Below are 21,801 nucleotides of genomic sequence, written 5' to 3' on the forward strand. Positions count from 1 at the left end.
CAAGGACTGACGAGTTGTGTGTTCTACACACCACTGTGCACCGTTATTTGTCTGTTTGTGGTCCGTCTCTTACTTGGCACGATACTTGCCAATCTGTATTTAACTTGTCTCATCAACAATCTGTTTTTGCCCACAGGCCTGCTGCTGACGGGATTTTATTTTTTTTGCACCATTCTTGGTAAACCCTAGACACTGTCTTGCGTGAAAAGCCCAGGAGGGTGGCCCTTTCTGAGATATTGGTTCCGGCACGCATTGCACCGACGATCATACCACGCTCATTCTAATGTTCAATCAAATAGTAACTGAATGCCTGCCTGTCTGCCTGCTTTACATAGCAAGCCACGTCCACTGTCTGTAGGAGTGATACATTTTTTGTGAACTGGGTGGTGTACCCAATAAACTGGCCGTTGAGTGTATATCATATCATATATGCATGCATATATCATATAATAGCACAGCTTTCCAAGAAACAAAATCTGAGACATTTATGGTCTGTTTATACCGAAAATGTCTATATAAACTGTATTTAAAATTATATGACAATACTTTAGGTCAATTATATTCCATTACACAATTTCTGATACATCACATGCTTTAGTTGTATTTTCCTGCATAAGTGAAAGCAGGAAATGGATCAAGTTATCCATTATCTAATTTCCTCAGACACAACTGAAGCCTGGGGTTGTTATTTGGGTTGTATGCACACCGAACATGCACACACACACACACATGCACGCACACACACGCAGCTTATTTAGAATGAGGAATGTTGATGATGTTATCCGAGGAGCAGTTCTCGATGCTTATGACCTGCCTTTGTGGAACCTTTAGTTAGATGTTCCACCCTTTAGACCAGAGGTCTCCAACCTTTTCTAGCATGAGAGCTGCTTAAAAAAATGTAACGTTGTGAGCACATTTTTTTTCTAGCTTTTAAATAGGCACATTCTTCTCTTCTCCTCTCCCATGCAACTCTTCCTCAGGTCCTTAGTGTATAAGAGAAAGTAGTGCACTACGTTTTCTGTCAATATACCTGGTAAAATAATGGTTAAAAAACAACTTTAAAGGGGGCCCTATAAAATTTGAATTTTTTTCCAAAATGATGTTTTAGCAGTTTTATTTTTCCTGGTTTTATAATAATACTTTTTTTTCACTCCCAAAATTACAATTGTTCATAGTGAAACAATGAAATTGGATGTTCTGAGTCCATGTAAATGTTTAAATCACATTAGAAGAAAAACATTTTTAGGTCTGAAGGAATTGATTTTTGAGTGTAATTCCCCTTTATTTGTGCATCTGACCCTTTAATTGTGCACCTAGCGAGTGAGGAATGTGCCTTGTATTGTGCAGGTCTAGCGACGGGTCTGTACTGCTGCTTCTCATTTCATGGCTAAGTTTGCAAATAAGAAATAATAGATACAAATGGTATACTAACTCATGGTAAACTTCTGCCAGGTAAGCCTACTTTGCCAGCCTAGTCTTATAGATTAGACATAACATAGTAAATGTAAATCAGGCACTCACATTAGTATGATATGTTACTTTTGGTATGGTTACATGAGACAGATGGTTACTTAACGCAAAAACAAAGGAAAGGTGGTTGGTTGGGGTGGATGGTAAGCATATAATGCGTACATCCAGCAACCCAAAGGTTGTGAGTTTGAATCTCATCATGGACAACCTTAGCATTTTTAGCTAATTAGCAACTTTTCAAGTACTTACTTTTTTTTTGCTATTTTGCAACTACTTAGCGTGTTAGCTAATGCTTCCCCTAAACCTAACCTTAACAATTTTAGCTAACCCTTCCCCTAACCCTAACCTTAAGCTTTTAACCTAACTCCTAAACTTAACCCTAAGACTAGCCTAGCTAATGTGAGCCATCTAGCCACCTAGCTAGAATTTGTAACATATCATACCTTTTGCAAATTCTTGACATGTAGTACGTTTTGCAAATTTGTAACATATTGTACATTTTGCAAATATTTGTGACATATAATACGAATTGTAATTCGTAACATATCATACAAAATGTGTGGTGGACATCCAGAAATTAATACATACCATATGAAAAGTAACATATCATACTGAATGGGGTGTCTCGAATTTATGTACAGAATAATACACAATGCTCTGAGACCGAGTTGACTTTGCAGTTAACATTTATTTGAGAAGGTTTTGGGGAAAGTATTTCTGTCAACCCACAAGATGGTTATCACATCAACTGGCTACACACGGAGTGATAGACAAATGCACACCATACAGACAGACAAGGGCAATATTGCTGGAAATTAAATGTCAGATATTTTCATAGGTTTGGCTTTTTAAGCCAATAGTGGCTAACCAGGGGTGGGATAACGTCAATGTTGCGTTGATTAGACAGTAGCTGGGACCTTGCAGTGTCAGATACTTGTGTGATTTGTTTATGACAGTTTGCGATGGATTACATAAAAAATTGCACATACTTCTGGAATTGTTTGGTGAGCTACTCATAGGTGAGCTGTGAGCTACTGGTAGCTCATGATCAAACTGCTGGAGACCTCTGCTTTAGACCCTGAGATAGAAAGTGGGCCACAGACCTGGGTTCAAACACTATTTGAAATACTTAAAAATATAACAATGAAAAATGTTTTCCAGACTGTATCTTGCCGATTTATTATTTAAAAATGTGCAATGTGAGTATTGGGTTGAGACTGAGACAACCTGGTTCAATTTGTGTCCCGAGGGAAAACCAGTTCGGAAACACTGATGTAGTGTAATACACCTGGGAATTAAACTGGATGCTGTAATGTAAGTGGCCAAAGGAGGGCAGTGCTTCGTACTCCAGGGCTTGGAGCCAGGCTTGGATTTAAGTGTTATTTAAAATGTATTTTACATTAACCTCAGAAAAATGTGCCCACAATGCAAGGATGCCATCATGTGTTGGATTCATATAAAACATAATTCCTCCTGTGTTCCCATTAGGGTATGGAGGCCTCGGAGCAGGGTGAGGCCACCATTTAATGATGTCGTCATGTGTTGGATTCATGTAACACATCAAAACATCATGTCTATACTGTGTTCCCATCAGGGTATGGAGGCCTCGGAGCTGGGGGACTGGGATCCAGAGGTTCTGGTCAAGGGGTTGGAGGACTTGGAGCAGGCCAAGGTCTTGGAGCTGGCCAAGGAGATGGATACAGACCTGGAGGAGGCTACGGTGGTGCTGCTGGTGGTCTATACGCTGGAGGGGTGGGGGCAGGCCAGAAACCTCCCAAAACAGGTACAGGCTCTGGGAGGATGGGGCTAGGGGTGGAATGACCAGAGCCATATGTCATAGGTATACAGAGTTTGGTCAGCTCTTTATGGCCACCTGGCTATTGCCTGATTGTTCTGTGCATTTCTCTCACCCTTTTTCATCTGCATTAGGAGCAGGAAGTACACTAGGAGGAGATGGATATGGGCCTGGTGGTGCTGATGGACATGGGCCTGGTGGCGCAGGTGGACATGGGCCTGGTGGCGCAGGTGGACATGGGCCTGGTGGCGCAGGTGGACATGGGCCTGGTGGCGTAGGTGGACATGGGCCTGGTGGCACAGGAACTGGGCCTGGTGGCGCAGGAACGGGACCTAGTGGCGCAGGTGGATATGGTCCTGGTGGCGCAGGAACTGGGCCTAGTGGCGCAGGTGGAGTTGGTCTTGGTGGTTTTGGGCCTGGTGGCGCAGCAGTACCAGCTGGAGGTTAGTAAGGGTTTATCAAACCCGAGAACTACGACATCCACAGAGAACATGCAAAAAAACAGAGTGAGGCTGAACACTATTTCATTGTGTAAAGTATATAAATTAGACTGAGTGGGAAATTAAGGGAGAAGATATGCAGTACAATACACCTCATTAAAATGATTGATGTATATTGTTGCAGCACCAGTACTTCCACAGACTGGAGTCCCTGGGGGTGGAGCTAGAGAGAAGAGCGGTTGGAAGGCCAACAAACAAGTGCCAGGTAAACTACAAGTCCCAGAGGCCAACTCCATATCTTACTGCAGTATAGATGTAAAGGTAGTAGTTTTATTTCAATATACAGTAGTTTTGTTTTGTCATATATTCCTTACTTTATCAACACAGGTGTTGGAGTACCTGGACTCTATCAAGGTGGAATAGTACCTAGTCAAGGTATGTCTGCCAAGATGTTCTGATTTGGTTGATATGTTGTGAGATTAGATGAGCTGAGATACGTTACATGTCTGAGCTGAGATACGTTGCAATACTTTACATGTTTGCTTTTGCAAAACTTTGCCTTGGTGCGCTCTCATTTCTCCTCCATTATTGTGTTTAGGTTTCGGAGGGCGTGGGGTTCTACCAGGTGTTGCCACTGGATCCGGACTTGTTCCCCAGACAGGTGAGTCTGTCATCCACCTGTTGAACTACTGACCTTTGACCCCTAACCTAATTCTGCACCCTGTTGACCTTGGTCTCGTCTTTCCTACAGGGGCAGGTGTGCTGAGTCAGGGTGGAGTTGGAGTTGGCACTGGAGCTGGAGGTAAGGGTTTATCAAACAGAGAGGGACAACAGTGTTATAATTGATTTTATAAGACGTGAATATACAGTGAGCTCCAAGTATTGAAACAGTGACATTTTTGTTGTTGTTTTGGTTCTGTACTCCAGCACTTGAAATGATAGGAGGTTAACCTCTTAAAGGGCAGACTGTCAGGGCAGACTGTCAGCTTTAATTTGAGGGTATTTTCATCCATATAGGGTGAAACGTTTATAAATAACAGCACTTTTTGTACATAGCCCTCCCCAGATTTACATGGTTATCAAAATGACACAAAGCCTAAACAAAACACAGCCCTTATTTTAAGTGTCTCTAAAATCCCCTGTGGGAAAAATGAATGGTGGAAAATCAATTGGAACCATTATTCTCCATGTTTGACTGCTGGGTTTTATGGGCATTATGACACCTCCCCCATGGGGATCTATTGTGTTCCCTTGAATAAATAAAAGTTAATAAATGAATATTAACACTTTCTAAAGTATTATTTTAACACCAGTACAGTAGGATTCATATGTTCACTGAAAATACTGTAGTGTACAATTTGCACTTTCAGAGTTAAAGGGCAGATTGTCAGGGCAGACAGTCAGCTTTCATTTGAGGGTATTTTCATCCATATCGGGTGAACCGTTTTATAAATAACAGCACTTTTTGTACATAGCCCTCTCCATATTTTAGGGGACCAAGATTATTGGGACAAATTCACTTGCAGTGCATTTGGAAAGTATTCGGACCCCTTATCTTTTTCCACATTTTGCTACCTTACAGCCTTATTCTAAAATGGATTCAACAAAAAAAATGTCCTCATCAATCTGCACACAACACACCATAATGGCAAAGCGAAAAAATAATTGATTAAAAATCAAAAACAAAAATACATTATTTACATAAGTATTCAGACCCTTGGGCATGAGACTCGAAATTGGTGCATCCTGTTTCCATTGATCATCCTTGAGATGTTTCTACAACTTTATTGGAGACCATTTGTGGTAAATTCAATTGATTGGACATGATTTGGAAAGGCACACACCTGTATATATAAAGGTCCCACAGTTGACAGTGCATGTCAGAGCAAAAACCAAGCCATGAGGTCGAAGGAATTGCTGTAGCACTCTGAGACAGGATTGTGTCGAGGCACAGATCTGGTACCAAAAAATGTCTGCAGCATTGAAGGTCCCCAAGACCACATTGGCCTCCATCATTCCTAAATGGAAGAAGTTTGGAACCACCAAGATTCTTTCTAGAGCTGGCCTCCCGGCCAAACTGAGCAATCCTGGGGGAGAAGGCCACTGGTTAGGGAGGTGACCAAGAACCAGATGGTCACTCTGACAGAGCTCCAGAGTTCCTCTGTGGAGATGGGAGATCCTTCCAGAAGAACACACATATCTGCAGCACTCCACCAATCAGGCCTTTATGGTAGAGTGGCCAGACGGAAGTCAATCCTCAGTAAAAGGCACATGACAGCCCACTTGGAGTTTGCCAAAAGGCACCTAAAGGACTCTCAGACCATGAGAAACAACATTCTCTGTTCTGATGAAACCAAGATTGAACTCTTTGGCATGAATACCAAGTGTCACATCTGGAGGAAACCTGGTACCATCCCTATGGTGATGCATGGTGATGGCAGCATCATGCTGTGGGATTTTTTTCAGTGGCAGGGACTGGGAGACTAGTCAGGATCGAGGGAAAGATGAACAGAGCAAAGTACAGAGAGATCTTTAATGAAAACCTGCTCCAGAATACTCAGGACCTCAGACTGGGGCGAATGTTCACCTTCCAACATGACAACGATCCTAAGCACACAGCCAAGACAATGCAGGAGTGGCTTCGGAACAAGTCTCTGAATGTCCTTGAGTGGCCCAGCCAGAGCCCAGACTTGAACCCGATCGAACATCTCTGGAGAGACCTGAAAATAGCCGTGCAGCAACGCTCCCCATCCAACCTGACAGAGCTTGAGAGGATCTGCAGAGTTGAATGGGAGAAACTCCCCAAATACAGGTGAGCCAAGCTTGTAGTGTCATAACCAAGAAGACTTGAGGCTCTAATCGTTGCCATAGCTGCTTCAATAAAGTACTGAGTAAAAGGTCTGAATGCTTATGTGATTATTTCAGGGGGTTTTTGTATAAATTTGCAAACATTTCTAAAAACCTGTTTTTGCTTGTCATTATGGGGTATTGCGTGTAGATTGATGAGGGGGGAAACGATTTAATCCATTTTAGAATAAGGCTGTAATGTAACAATGTGGAAAAAGTCAAGGGGTCTGTATATTTTCCGAATGCACTGTATATGTGTATTAAAGTAGTAAAAACGTACATTTTTGTTTGATGCATTTGCTGTTTGTTTTAGTTGTTTCAGATTATTTTGTGCCCAGAAATGAATGGTAAATAATGTATTGTGTCATTTTGGAGTCACTTTTATTGTAATAAGAATATCATATGTTTCTAAACACTTCTATATTAATGTGGATGCTACCATGATTACAGATAGTCCTGATGAATTGTGAATAATGATGAGTGAGAATGTTACAGATGCACAATTTCATACCCCCCCAACAATATAAAATGCCAATCTCCCTTGTTGTAATGGTGAGATGTTAGCATGTCTTGGGGGTATGATATTTGTGTGTGTAACTTTCTCACTATACATTATTTACTATTAATTTGTATTGGGCACAAAATAATCTGAAACACAACCAAAGCAAACATACAAATACATCCAACAAATTTGTAAAGTCACAAACTTGATGTTGCGTGCTATGAATATGGGACCAAATACTTAACTTTTTACTACTTTAATACACATATCCTGTTAGGGACAGACCCAGTCTTCACTATGAGTCATCCATACATCAATTGTCTTAAAACCTCTTACATCTAGATGTTCCGCTAGCGGAACGCCTCACCAATATCCAATGGTATAGAGTGGCGCGAATTACAAATACCTCAAAAATGCAAAAACTTCAATTTTTCAAACATATGACTATTTTACACCATTTTAAAGACAAGACTCTCCTTTATCTAACCACATTGTCCGATTTCAAAAAGGCTTTACAACGAAAGCAAAACATTAGATTATGTCAGGAGAGTAGCTTTTCGGTGAAAGCACATTTTGCAATATTCTTAGTAGATAGCCCGGCCATCATGGCTAGCTATTTTGACACCCACCAAGTTTGGCACTCACCAAACTCAGATTTACTATTAAAAAAATTGGATTACCTTTGCTGTTCTTTGTCAGAATGCACTCCCAGGACTTCTACTTCAACAACCAATGTTGTTTTGGTTCCAAATAATCCATAGTTATATCCAAATAGCTCCGTTTTGTTCGTGCGTTCAAGTCACTATCCGAAGGGTGACGCGCCGGCGCATTTCGTGACAAAAAATTCAAATATTCCATTACCGTACTTCGAAGCATGTCAAACGCTGTTTTAAAATCAATTTTTATGCTTTTTTTCTCGTAAAATAGTGATAATATTCCAACCGGGAGACGTTGTATCCGTTCAAACACTGAAAGTAAAACATGGAGTCGCCACATGCACGCGCGGACCAGTGCCATTGTGCTTAGAAGGACCACTCACCAAAATCCCTACTGTTTTTCGCCCAGAGACTGCAGAGCTATCATACAACGTTCTGGCACCTTCCTAGAGCCAATGAAAGCCTTAGAAAATGTCACGTTACAGCAGAGATCCTGTATTTTCGATAAAGAGGCTATAGAAGGACAAGAAATGGTCAGACAGGGCACTTCCCATATAGAATCTTCTCAAGTTTTGGCCTGCCATATGAGTTCTGTTATACTCACAGATACCATTCAAACAGTTTTAGAAACTTTAAGGTGTTTTCTATCCAAATCTACTAATTATATGCATATTCTAGTTTCTGGGCAGGAGTAATAACCAGATTAAATCGGGTACGTTTTTCATCCGGCCGTGAAAATACTGCCCCCTATCCCTAACAGGATATAAGTGAATTTGTCCCCATAGTTTCCGTCCCCTAAAATGCAGGGACTATGTACAAGAAGTGCTGTAATTTCTAAATGTTCCACCTGCTATGGATGAAAATACCCTCAAATTAGAATTGACAGTCTGAACCTTAAAATCATCATATCATTTCAAATCGAAAGTGCTGGAGTACAATACTTTTGTAGCTCACAGGATGTACTCTATATAAACACTCACCTTGTGCATTAATATACAGGTAACTGGCAAAATAAAGGAAACACTGAGTAAATGAGTGTCCCACAAAGTATATTGAAAGCATGTGCTTCCACACAGGTGTGATTCCTGAGCTAATTAAGCAATTAACATCCCATCATGCATAAGATCATTTATAAAAATTCCCAGTTGCCCATTATTTTGTCTACCATGGCTAGAAGAAGAGATTTTGAAAGAGGGGTCTCTAAGGAGCATAAGAGCATAGCGTGTGTGTGTCTCAGTTACCAGATCTCAACCCAATTGAGCACGTATGGAGATTCTGGAGCGTCACCTGACACAGCGTCTTCAACCACCATCAACAAAACATAAAATGATGGAATTTCTCGTGAAAGAATGGTCACATCCCTCCAATAGAATTCAGACACTTGTAGAATCAAAGCCAAGATGCATTGAAGCTGTTCTGGCAGCTCGTGGTGGCCCAACGCCCTATTAAGACACTTTATGTTGGTGTTTCCTTTATTTTGGCAGTTACATGTACATTAATATATAAATAAATACATTGTATATAGTGTATATTCTTCTCCTCAGGTGGCCGAGGCAGTTTAAATGGAGTGTTCCGTGGATATCCCCTCATATCACCTAAATCTGGAGGTACTGCACACTCAGCCTGGTCTCATAAACTAGATGTATCATAGTAGACGTAACATAGTAAACATAAATTTGGGACACTCAAATTTGTATGTTATGTTTTGTATAGTTACATGAGACTTAAGGTGAAAATGAAAGTAGCGTGATTGGTCGGAGTGGATGAGTGGGCATATAACACGAACGTCTATCAACCCAAAGTTGCAAGTTCGAATCTCGTTACGGACAACTTTAGCATTTTAACTAATTAGCAACTTTTCAAATATTTAGCATGTTAGCTAACCCTTTCCCTACCCCTAACCTTAACCCTTTTAGCTAACCCTAACCGTTTAACCTAACTCCTAAACTTTACCCTAACCCCTAGCTAGAATTCATAACATATCATAAGTTTAGCAAATTCGTAACATATAGTATGTTTTAGAAATGTGTAAGATATTGTACAATTGCGAATTCATAATATATATTACGAATTGTAATTCGAAACATATCATACGAAATAGGTGATGGACATCCACAAATTAATACATACCATAGTAAACACAACATGGAACAATTTCAATGATTTTACAGAGTTACAGTTCATATAAGGAAATCAGTCGATTGAAATAAATCATTAGGCCCTAATCTATTGATTTCACATGACTGGGCAGGGGAGCCAGGCCCACTCACTAGGCAGCCAGGCCCAGCCAATCAGAATGAGTTTTTCCCAACAAAACAGCTTTATTACAGACAGAAATACTCAGTTGGGTGGCTGGTCTCAGACAATGCCTCAGATGAAGAAGCTGGATGTGGAGATCCTGGGCTGGCGTGGTTACACGTAGTCTGCATTTGTGAGGCCGGTTGGACGTACTGCCAAATTACGTTAGAGGTGGCTTATGGTAGAGAAATTGACATGAAATTCTGGCAAAAGCTCTGGTGGATATTCTTGCAGTCAGCATGCCAAATGCATGCTTCCTCAAAATTTGAGACATTGGTGTCATTGTGTTGTGACAAAACTGCACATTTTAGTGGCCTTCTATTGTCCCCAGAACAAGGTGCACCAATGTAATGATCATGCTGTTTAATCAGCTCCTTTATGTGCCACACCTGTCAGGTGGATGGAATAATCTTGGCAAAGGATCACTAACAGATGTAAACAAATTTGTGCACAACATTTGAGAGAAATTAGCTTTTTGTGCAAATGAAACATTTCTGAGATTATTTTATTTCAGCTCATGAAACATGGGACCAACACTTGACATTTTGTTCACTATAAATTGAGTGTCCCGTATTTACGTACAGAATAATATGAAATGCTCTGAGACCAGGTTGGGACACTAGAAAACTACTACAACAATCCACAATCCATATCTATTACCCTGCTATTTCTCTTCCTTTGCTTATTTCATTCCTCCTCTTTGTCCTCTTCTTCTCTTCCATTTTTAGGGGCTGGAGGCAAATCAGCTAATTCCCAGGCCAAGCTTGCTGCTAAATATGGTAAGACTGAATTAATAATTCATCCTTTAGGAAAGTGGTAGTTGGTAGGTTTACGGTAAGACTAGATGAACTAGTCCTTAGGAAGATGGTAAGTGTACGTTTGGTGACATAACAGGTTTTATTACCCAGGTATTGAATGATTCAGGTGTTTGTGGTCTGGGGGGATTCAGGTGTTTGGTGTGGAGAGGCTCAGGTGTTTGTGATGTGGGGGGGCTCAAGTGTTTGTAGTGTGGGGAACCTAGGTGTTTGTTGTGTGGGGAGACTCACATGTTTGGGGAATAGGGAAACTTAGTTGTTTGTGGTCAGGGGGCACTCAGGTGTTTGTGGTGTGGGGAGACTCAGGTATTTGTGGTCTGGGGGGATTCAGGTGTTTGATGTGGGGGGACTCAAGTGTTTGTAGTGTGGGGGACCTAGGTGTTTGGGGGTTCAGTGTGGTTTGGAGTCAAAGATAAGAACTGTCTGTCCCTGGCCAGCTGGAGCTGGAGGTGTACTTCGTCAAGGGGGCATGGCCGGAGCAGGAGGAGTACCTAGCAGTGTACCTGGAGCAGATGGGGTCCCTGGTTATGGAGTTGGTGGTGTACCTCGTCAAGGGGGCATGGCCGGAGCAGGAGGAGTACCTAGCAGTGTACCTGGAGCAGATGGGGTCCCTGGTTATGGAGTTGGTGGTGTACCTCGTCAAGGGGGCATGGCCGGAGCAGGAGGAGTACCTAGCGGTGTACCTGGAGCAGGTGGGGTCCCTGGTTATGGAGTTGGAGCTGGAGCTGGTGGTGTACCTGGTTACGGAGGTGGAGCAGGAGGCATACCTGGATTCGGAGCCGGAGCAGGAGGCGTACCTGGTTATGGGGGCGGAGCCGGAGCAGGAGGCGTACCTGGGGCAGGGGGCGTCCCTGGCTCAGGTGGGTATGGATACCCAGGGGGTTACCCAGGTGGAGGGCGGTACCCAGGGGCTGGCCTAGGAGTAGGAGGTGCCTACCCAGGAGGTGAGTTAGAGACATAAAGGAAAAGAAAGGAGAATACTTGCTGACAAGTTTTTAAATACTCCTAGCTGTTTTGATGTTGCAAAATTTTGACCATATTGACATAAACATTGAATCTGGTCCTCAACAAACTCTGAGAGCATCTAAACAGTGTGTGGGGGCATTCTCCTATCTTTCCACATGATATCTTACATATCATACACGTGTAGAATGTGCTAGATATGTGTACACTCACTCCTCCCCCCCACCAGGTCCCTCCTTCTGGCTACCTCCCATCCTACACTCTGCATGGCTACGCATTTGGCGTTTGAAATACAGAAAGAGTTCACTTAAATATTCTTATTTTTTGAAGGATAAGTTATTTCATCTGATGCCAATGCTAATTTCAGTTTCTTGCATCGCTCTATTTTACAGGAGCTGGATCTAAGGCAGCCAAATATGGTGAGAGTTTGCTTCAATATCAAGAGCACATAACTATGATTTATTTAAGGTAACTGTCTGCATCCTATTCAGTTTTGGGTAAGCTACTCTGAAAATATAGTTTACCAAGCTACCAATTACTTCACACTGGAAGACGTTAAACTACACTAAAGCTACCCTTAAGAAATGTATAGTTTACTTAGCTAAAGTTACTTTGGAAAAGTAGTTCACTACATCCAAACTAGAATAGATCACTCTGGAGTCAGATGTTAACAGAATGTGTAATTTAGCATATCAAACGCAAACTTACCCATATTATTATTTTTATTATAATTATTATTATTATATATACAGTTGAAGTCGGAAGTTTACATACACCTTAGCCAAATACATTTACACTCAGTTTCACAATTCCTGACATTTAATCCTAGTAGAAATGTCCTGTCTTAGTCAGTTAGGATCACCATTTTATTTTAAGAATGTGAAATGTCAGAGTAATAGTAGAGAGAATGATTTATTTCAGCTTTTATTTCTTTCATCACATTCCCAGTGGGTCAGAAGTTTACACTCATATACACTCAATTAGTATTTGGTCGCATTGCCTTTAAATTGTTTAACTTGGGTCAAACATTTCTGGTAGCCTTCCACAAGCTTCTCACAATAAGTTGGGTGAATTCTGGCCCATTCCTCATAACAGAACTGGTGTAACTGAGTCAGGTTTGTTGGCTTTCTTACTCGCACACGCTTTTTCAGTTCTGCACACACATTTTCTATAGGATGGAGGTCAGGGCTTTGTGATGCCCACTCCAATACCTTGACTTTGTTGTCCTTAAGCCATTTTGCCACAACTTTGAAAGTATTCTTGGTGTCATTGTCCATTTGGAAGATCCATTTGAGACCAAGCTTTAACTTCCTGACTGATGTCTTGAGATGTTGCTTCAATATAGCCACACCATTTTCTTCCTCATGATGCCATCTATTTTGTGAAGTGCCCCAGTCCCTCCTGCAGCAAAGCACCCCCACAACATGATGCTGCCATCCCCGTGCTTCACGGTTGGGATGGTGTTCTTCGGCTTGCAAGCATCCCCCTTTTTCCTCCAAACATAACGATGGTCATTATGGCCAAACAGTTCTATTTTTGTTTCATCAGACCAGAGGACATTTCTCCAAAAAGTACGATATTTGTCCCCATGTGCAGTTGCAAACTGTAGTCTGGCTTTCTTTATGGTGGTTTTGGAGGAGTGGCTTCTTCCTTGCTGAGCGGCCTTTCAGGCCTTTCAGGTTATGTCGATATAGGACTCGTTTTACTGTGGATATAGATACTTTTGTACCTGTTTCCTCCAGCATCTTCACAAGGTCCTTTGCTGTTTTTCTGGGATTGATTTGCTCTTTTCGCACCAAAGTACGTCCATCTCTAGACAGAATGCGTCTCCTTCCTGAGAGGTATGGAAGCTGCGTGGTCCCAGGGTGTTTATACTTGCGTACTATTGTTTGTACAGATGAACGGGGTACCTTCGGGCATTTGGAAATTGCTCCCAAGAATGAACCAGACTTGTGGAGGTCTACAATTTTTTTTCTGAGGTCTTGGCTGATTTCTTTTGATTTTCCCATGATGTCCTGCAAAGAGGCACTGAGTTTGAAGGTAGCCCTTGAAATACATCCACAGGTACACCTCCAATTGACTCAAATGATGTCAATTAGTCTATCAGAATCTTCTAAAGCCATGACATAATTTTCTGGAATTTGCCAAGCTGTTTAAAGGCAGTCAACTTAGTGTATGTAAACTTCTGACCCACTGGAATTGTGATACAGTGAATCATAAGTGAAATAATCTGTAAACAATTGTTGGGAAAATTACTTGTGTCATGCACAAAGTAGATGTCCTAACCGACTTGCCAAAACTATAGTTTACTAACAAGAAATGTGTGGAGTGGTTGAAAAATGAGTTTTAATGACTCCAGCCTAAACGTATGTAAACTTCCGATTTCAACTGTATAATATTATATATATTTATAATAGTGTGTAGTTAAGTACACCACTGCATGGTAAAAACAGTAGCAAGATTTGAATTTAGTTCAACTACCACCAAGCTACTGCAAAGTGGAATTAAATTACTAGTTTAACTACATGTAGTTCACTGGTCCTGTAATTGTTGACGAATAAGCACTCTTCATACAAGACCATTGCCTCCCTTTCTCCAGGTCAGGGTGGAGCAGGCACTGGAGCTGGTGGTGGTCTAGGAGGAGGAGGTCCATCAGCAGGAGCTGGTGCTGGGCTCAGCCAGGGAGTGCCTGCATCTGGGATTGGAACCGGAAGACTGCCTGGTGGGGCTGGAGGGGAACCAGGAGGCGGTTACAGGCCTGGCGGTAGCGTCGGTCCTGGAGGTGGAGTTGGACCAGATGGGGCCAGTTATGGACCAGGTGGGGCCGGCTATGGACCAGGTGGAGCTGGACCTGGTGGCTATGGACCAGGTAGTGCTGGAAGTTATGGAACAGGTGGAGGGGTTGGACCAGGTGGTGCTGGGGAAGGACATGGTGGAGCTGGCTATGGACCAGGTGGAGCCGGCTATGGACCAAGTGGAGGAGTTGGTGGAGTGCCTGGTGGTGGACACAGACCCAGAGATGGTTTACCTGGTAGTGTTGCTGGTTACGGACCTGGTGCTGGTGTTGGAGGTACATTAAACCAGTGGGTCCAAAAAATCAAATATGATTTGTGTGAGCGGACCAAGTCATTTGGTGTCACTCTAAAGTGGAAAGGTGGAATAAACGAGTCCAGAGTAGGTTTTCTTGATTTAACACAATTCTCTATTGAGGGATTTCTGACAATACAAACACTCCAACACAGTCAATGAGAATCTCCAAAGGAACAACATATATCTTCTTCTTTAGATGACACAGGATCACATTACGATTATCTTCAAACTATAACAACAATCACATATTCGTCACCGTCTTAATGGATCTTCTTGGATAACACCTCTCTCTCCGTAGCCATTTTCCAGAGATAGTTTATCTTCCCCTCTTCTTGCTGGTTCCATCCTCTCTCTTGTAGGGGAAAGAGAATATCTCATTAGTACCGTCAGCTGTGCTTAATTGACTCTGGTTACCTTGTCTCACATGCCTTGTTGGGCTACTATCCGTGAGCCCAGCCTGCCCTCTGGTGGTCCTTCCACATTTGTCACATTCTTCGTAAACAGGTGTAGACTAACACTGAAATGCTTAATTTCAGGCCCTTCCCAATAATGCAGAGAGAAAAACAGAAAAATAGTAACACAAGGAATAAATCCACAATGAGTAACGATAACTTGGCTCTATAGACGGGGTACCAATACCAAGTCAATGTGCACGGGTACGAGGTAAATGAGGTAGATATATTTATTTACCTTTATGTCAACAGGGAAGTCATATTGATACTAAAGTCTCTTTTACAAATGAGCCCTGCACCATACAAATCAAGTGTATCAATAGGCAAGTATAAATAAACACAATATACACATTAAATAGACATTCAGTCAAAGAACCAGTCAATGAACCAGGTGAAGCTGGGGAAGGACAAGGAACTGGAGCTGGAGGCACAGCTATAAGTGATTCAGTATTCAGTGACTTTGCATCCCTTTGTTTTCCTGTTCAGTGACAAGAATGCTCTGTAAAAGAGAAAACAGGATGTATATTTAATTCATAAATGTGCTCCTTTACAGGATATGATGCAAATGCCAAAGCTCGTAAATATGGTGAGTAAATCCAATATCCTTGTCTTTTGTAAAGTTGAAAGTTCCGTTTTGAAATATTTATTTGTATGCATACAGTACCAGCTGGTATAGTACTTTAATAGAGAGGAAAATCAATGTCTCCACTGACAGGTATGCTAAGTGGTGTCCTTGGGACCCCAGGAGGAGGACAGGCAGCCAGCCTGGGAGGAGTACCAGGAGGGGGAGCAGGGACTGGAGTAGGCCAGGGGGGAGTGCCCAGATCTGGGCTTGGTGGTGGTGGAGGTTTCCCTGGTGGTTATGGTCCTGGTTCTGGATATGGACCTGGCCGTGGAACCGGTGGTGGTTATGGACCAGGAGTGGGTGCTGGGACTGGACTTGGCCAGGGAGCAGGGCCTGGAGCTGGGCTTGGTGCTGGTGGAGTGCCTGGTGGTGGATACAGACCCGGAGGTGGTTTACCTGGTAGTGGTGCTGGTTACGGACCTGGTGCTGGAGGTACATTAAACCAGTGGGTCAAAAAATCTAAAATGATTTGTCACATGCTTCGTAAACAGGTGTAGGCTAACACTGAAATGCTTAATTACAGGCCCTTCCCAATAATGCAGAGAGAAAAACAGAAAAATAATAACACAAGGAATAAATCCACAATGAGTAACGATAACTTGGCTCTATAGACGGGGTACCAATACCAAGTCAATGTGCAGGGGTACGAGGTAAATGAGGTAGATATATTTATTTACCTTTATGTCAACAGGGAAGTCATATTGATACTAAAGTCTCTTTTACAAATGAGCCCTGCACCATACAAAACAAGTGTATCAATAGGCAAGTATAGATACACATAAATAAACACAATATACACATTAAAAACATTAAGATACAAAACAGTCAATTAAAAGAAATGTATTCTTCATTATAAAAATCCTCTGAATTTCCCTTGGAAAACCGAAGCATCCAATCAAAGTGTATTTTGGAGATTATTCCAAACATTTAGGAGATTATTCCAAACAAGGAAATTAAAGGCTGATTTACCTAACTCTGTAGACACCAAAGGAGTCTTCAGAGTTATTTAACCCTGTGAACGGGTTTGATAACTTGCAGTTTTAAATCTTAACAGTAAGGATAGGTAAGATGGAAGCTTGTGGAGCAGGGCTTTATAAACAAAAAGAGCGTAATGATGTGATCTACTGTACGTGACTTTAACCTTTAACCGTCCAGCCAACCTTTTGTAAAGAATGCAGTGATTAGTAATAAAACTGTCTCCTGTGATAAAACGAAGGGTGCATCAAGGGGTTTAAGAGTAGTGGCAGCTGCACTTTGATAAATAGCATCACCATAATCAAGAACAGCTAGAAAGGTTAACAGCACAATCTGCTTCCTGCTGACTAGAGAGGCAAGATCTGTTTCTGTAAAAAAAAGGCCACTTTTAATCTTAGCTTCTTAACAAGCTCATTCATATGTTTTAAAAAAAATGTTCAATCATTGTCAATCGACACACCAAGGTATTTGTATGCAGGGACTTGTTCGATTTATAGAACCATCCGATGATGAGTGAAGATGTAATGCAGCAGAGACAATCTTACGAGAACTTGAAAACAGCATGTATTTAGTTTTGCCGGTATTAAGCACGAGTTTTGAAATCAGTAAGGGCTTCCTGTACAGTTACAAAATCGAACTGTAGCCTTGTCACAGCCAGGTCAGCAGTCATGGAAATTGTGTACATAGTAGTATATTCAGCATGTTTACAGATTGACCAATAGCATTCATAAAAATTGTGAAAAGAACAGCTCCTGGTATCTACTTCTGCGGAACACCTTTATGTTCAAGAAATTTGGACTTAACCCCATCAATCAAGATGGCCTGAGTTCTGTCACTGAGTTAATCATGAAACCATGAGCAGGCATCAGAGCCCAGGCCAATCTAGGACAATTTGTTCAATAAAATAGCATGATCAACAGTATCAAAAGCTTTTGACAGGTCCACAAACAAAGCAGCACATTTCATTTTAGTGTCTAAAGCATTGACAATATCATTAACAACTAATGTGCTTGCTGTGATAAGTGCAGTGCCCTGGCCTAAATCCAGATTGATTTATATTCAAAATACCATTCTCAGATATAAAAGAGTGAAGTTGATTATTTACCAAATATTTGAAAATCTTAGCTAGACATGGAAGCCTGGAGATGGGACGATAATTATCAAGTTCACTACTATCCCTGCCTTATGGAGTGGCAGCACATAAGCTGTTCCTAACTTTTGGAATAGTTCCTGATAACAGTGTTGGATTTATATGTACATACAGTGGCTTGCGAAAGTATTCACCCCCATTGGCATTTTTCCTATTTTGTTGCCTTACAACCTGGAATTAAAATAGATTTCTGGGGTGGGTTTGTATCATTTGATTTACACAACATGCCTACCACTTTGAAGATACTAAATATTTTTTATTATGAAACAAACAAGAAATAAGACAAAAAAAACTGAAAACTTGAGCGTGCATAACTATTTACCCCCCCAGTCAATACTTTGCAGAGCCACCTTTTGCAGCAATTGCAGCTGCAAGTCTCTTTCTTGGGGTATGTCTCTATAAGCTTGGCACATCTAGCCACTGGGATTTTTTCCCAATCTTCAAACTGCTCCAGCTCCTTCAAATTGGATGGGTTCTGCTGGTGTACAGCAATCTTTAAGTCATACCACAGATTCTCAATTGGATTGAGGTCTGGGCTTTGACTAGGCCATTCCAAGACATGTAAATGTTTCCCCTTAAACCACTTGAGTGTTGCTTTAGCAGTATGCTTAGGATCATTGTCCAGCTGGAAGGTGAACCTCCATCCCAGTCTCAAATCTCTGGAAGACTGAAACAGGTTTCCCTCAAGAATTTCCCTGTATTTAGCACCACCTATCATTCCTTCAATTCTGACCAGTTTCCCAGTCCCTGAGGACGAAAATGCCGCCACCACCATGCTTCACTGTGGGGATGATTTCTCGGGGTGATGAGAGGTGTTGGGTTTGCGCCAGACATAGCGTTTTCCTTGATGGCCAAAAAGCTCAGTTTTAGTCTCATCTGTCCAGAGCACCTGCTTCCATATGTTTGGGGAGTCTCCCACATGCCTTTTTGGCAAACACCAAATGTGTTTGCTTATTTTTATCTTTAAACAATGGCTTTTTTATGGCCACTCTTCCGTAATGCCCAGTTCTGTGGAGTGTACAGCTTAAAGTGGTCCTATGGACAGATTCTCCAATCTCTGCTGTGGAGCTTTGCAGCTCCTTCAGGGTTATTTTTGGTCTCTTTGTTGCCTCTCTGATTAATGCCCTCCTTGCCTGGTTTGTGAGTTTTGGTGGGTGGCCCTCTCTTGGCAGGTTTGTTGTGGTGCCATATTTTTTCCATTTTTTAAATAATGGATTTCATGGTATTCCGTGGGATGTTCAAAGTTTCAGATATTTTTTTTATAACTCAACCCTGATCTGTACTTCTCCACAACTTTGTCCCTGACCTGTTTGGAGAGCTCCTTGGTCTTCATGGTGCTGCTTGCTTGGTGGTGCCGCAGACTCTGGGGCCTTTTAGAACAGGCGTATATATACTGATATCATGTGACACTTAAATAAAGTCCACCTGTCTGCAATCTAACTGATTATGTGACTTCTGAAAGTAATTGGTTGCACCAGATCTTATTTAGGGGCTTCATAGCAAAGGGGGTGAATACATATGCACACACCACTTTTCAGTTGTTTATTTTTTTGAACCAAGTCATTTTTTTCACTTCACCAATTTGTAATATTTTGTGTATGTCCATTACATGAAATCCAAATAAAAATCCATTTAAATTGCAGGTTGTAATGCAGCAAAATAGGAAAAACACCAAGGGGGATGAATACTTTTGCAAGGCACTGTATAGGTAGAGGTAAAGTGACTAGGCAACAGGATAGATAATAAGCAGCAGCAGCAGCTGCAGTGTATGTGATGAGAGTTAGTGCAAAAAGGGTCAATGCAGATAGTCCGGGTAGCTAATTGGTTAACTATTTAGCAGTCTTTTGGCTAGAAGCTGTTCAGAGTCCTGTTGGTTCCAGACTTGGTGCATCGGTACCGCTTGTCGTGCGGTAGCAGAGAGAACAGTCTATGACTTGGGTAGCTGGAGTCTTCAACCATTTTTAGGGCCTTCCTCTGACACTGCCTGGTATAGGACCAATGAAGTGTCTCCCATCATTAAATGTCTCCCATCATGTGCTCTGTCTCACAGGATATCCTGCTGGGGCTAAGTCACTGAAATACGGTAATCATTATTTTCTCTTTGTGGAGAGTATTTATGTTAAAATCCTTGAAACAAAACAGTATGATGGCTGCCATATTTATGTTGTCTAACCCTAACCCCTGACCCCTCCCGTGTTGTCCTGCCAGGTCCAGGAGGAGGTGGAGGAGCTCCGGGTGGAGGCCTTGGTGGGAGATTCGGTGCCTCAGGAGGTCTGCCAGGAGGAGGCTACGGACCAGGGGCAGGAGGCGCCTTAGGAGCAGGAGAAGCAGGGGCCGGAGGAAGAGTGCCTGGGGGTGGATACAGGACTGGAGCTGGGCCTGGTGCTGGGTATGGAGCAGGAACAGGGCCTGGAGCTGGGTATGGTCAGGGAGCAGGAGGAGTCCCTGGAGGAGGAGTCCCTGGAGGAGGCTATGAAGCTAGGGCAAGAGCAGGAGGAGTACCTGGGGCTGGATATGGACCTGGAAGAGGTTAGTCAACAGCAGAGCCAGGGGTTCCCTAGGACAGGTTGGGATATAGGGGCTATTTACAAAGCAGCGTTCCTTGTTTGTTGAGAATATGTTCTCATTGATTTACCTGGTTAAATAAAGGCAACTAATAATAGTTGGACTTGGGGGAATTATTTGATTGGGAATCCTTGTTGTGTATTCCAGGGAAAACATTGTTTGTTGGGCTTCAAGCTTCCTACATAATGGCATTGGTTGGGCAGTTTTTTCCTGTTGGTTTTGAGTTCAACATTCTGTAGTGAAAAGGGTCGCTATGATTCTACAGGATATGGTGCCGGATCAAAAGCTGCTAAATACGGACAAGGTGCTGGTGGGGCCGGTGGGACCCTTGGAGGAGGAGCTGGACAAGGATGTGAGTTTGTCTTGTCACTCTGGTCATACATTGTCCAAGGAAGCCAATATTGTATTTTGTCATTTGGGTGAACTATCCCTTTAAGGGAATATAAAGTTGAATCGATGTCCATAAAATGTCTAAGTTTGATCTGGGGATTACCTCTTACTTCCTTAGTCGGAGGGGTACCAGGTGGCTATGGACCAGGTGAGAAAATATCGCCTATTATTTAGCACCAATATCGACTTTGCCTCTCAAAGCTACTTATTGCACTACCAAAATTTAAGTAACAGCTGAACATTGTACATATAATCACACTGCAACACCACATTCCAGCAAAACAGATGATACAATATCATCACATCCCTATATTAACACACTCTGTATACAAAGGTGGCTATGGAGCCGGACCAGGTGGCTATGGAGCCGGACCAGATGGCTATGGAGCCGGACCAGGTGGCTATGGAGCCGGACCAGGTGGCTTTGGAGCCGGACCAGGTGGCTATGGACCCGGGGGCGGAGCAGGATCAGGAGGGGTGCCAGGTGGGCTTCCAGGAGGGTACAGGGGTTCTCCCTGGGGGAAAAGGGGGGAGGGTGGAGAGGATATAGATGGGTTAGTTTGGGTCATTTCACTGACCTTTACTTTACATAGAAGACAAGTTGGTAAGTACATGAAATGTACTTTATAAGTACAGAGAAAGACCAATGGGTAAGTGTATTGTATGAGTATGCTCTGATGTCTGACACTGGTCTCTGTGTGTTTGGTTGGGATCTGCAGGCTACGGTACTGGATCTGGATTTAAGGCAGACAAATACGGTGAGAATGG

General features: G+C 42.3%; 1 protein-coding gene across 1 annotated transcript in view; it reads left to right on the plus strand.

Moving 5' to 3' along the window:
* The window catches only part of elnb (elastin b), a 46,428-nt gene that overhangs the window by 17,253 nt on the left and 7,374 nt on the right, over positions 1 to 21,801 (plus strand). Inside the window, exons 8-26 of the mRNA XM_014195741.3 lie at positions 3,065 to 3,253; positions 3,400 to 3,708; positions 3,890 to 3,970; positions 4,093 to 4,140; positions 4,304 to 4,366; positions 4,457 to 4,507; positions 9,255 to 9,317; positions 10,737 to 10,787; positions 11,261 to 11,767; positions 12,179 to 12,205; positions 14,386 to 14,856; positions 15,882 to 15,914; positions 16,044 to 16,385; positions 20,129 to 20,161; positions 20,287 to 20,607; positions 20,909 to 20,995; positions 21,152 to 21,181; positions 21,368 to 21,517; positions 21,753 to 21,791. Coding sequence (XP_014051216.2) covers positions 3,065 to 3,253; positions 3,400 to 3,708; positions 3,890 to 3,970; positions 4,093 to 4,140; positions 4,304 to 4,366; positions 4,457 to 4,507; positions 9,255 to 9,317; positions 10,737 to 10,787; positions 11,261 to 11,767; positions 12,179 to 12,205; positions 14,386 to 14,856; positions 15,882 to 15,914; positions 16,044 to 16,385; positions 20,129 to 20,161; positions 20,287 to 20,607; positions 20,909 to 20,995; positions 21,152 to 21,181; positions 21,368 to 21,517; positions 21,753 to 21,791 — 2,895 coding nt within the window. The remainder of the gene's footprint in view (positions 1 to 3,064; positions 3,254 to 3,399; positions 3,709 to 3,889; positions 3,971 to 4,092; positions 4,141 to 4,303; positions 4,367 to 4,456; positions 4,508 to 9,254; positions 9,318 to 10,736; positions 10,788 to 11,260; positions 11,768 to 12,178; positions 12,206 to 14,385; positions 14,857 to 15,881; positions 15,915 to 16,043; positions 16,386 to 20,128; positions 20,162 to 20,286; positions 20,608 to 20,908; positions 20,996 to 21,151; positions 21,182 to 21,367; positions 21,518 to 21,752; positions 21,792 to 21,801) is intronic.

The sequence above is a fragment of the Salmo salar genome, chromosome 04, assembly GCF_965601325.2.
Source record: "Salmo salar chromosome 04, fSalSal1, whole genome shotgun sequence".
NCBI classification, from domain to species: domain Eukaryota; kingdom Metazoa; phylum Chordata; class Actinopteri; order Salmoniformes; family Salmonidae; genus Salmo; species Salmo salar.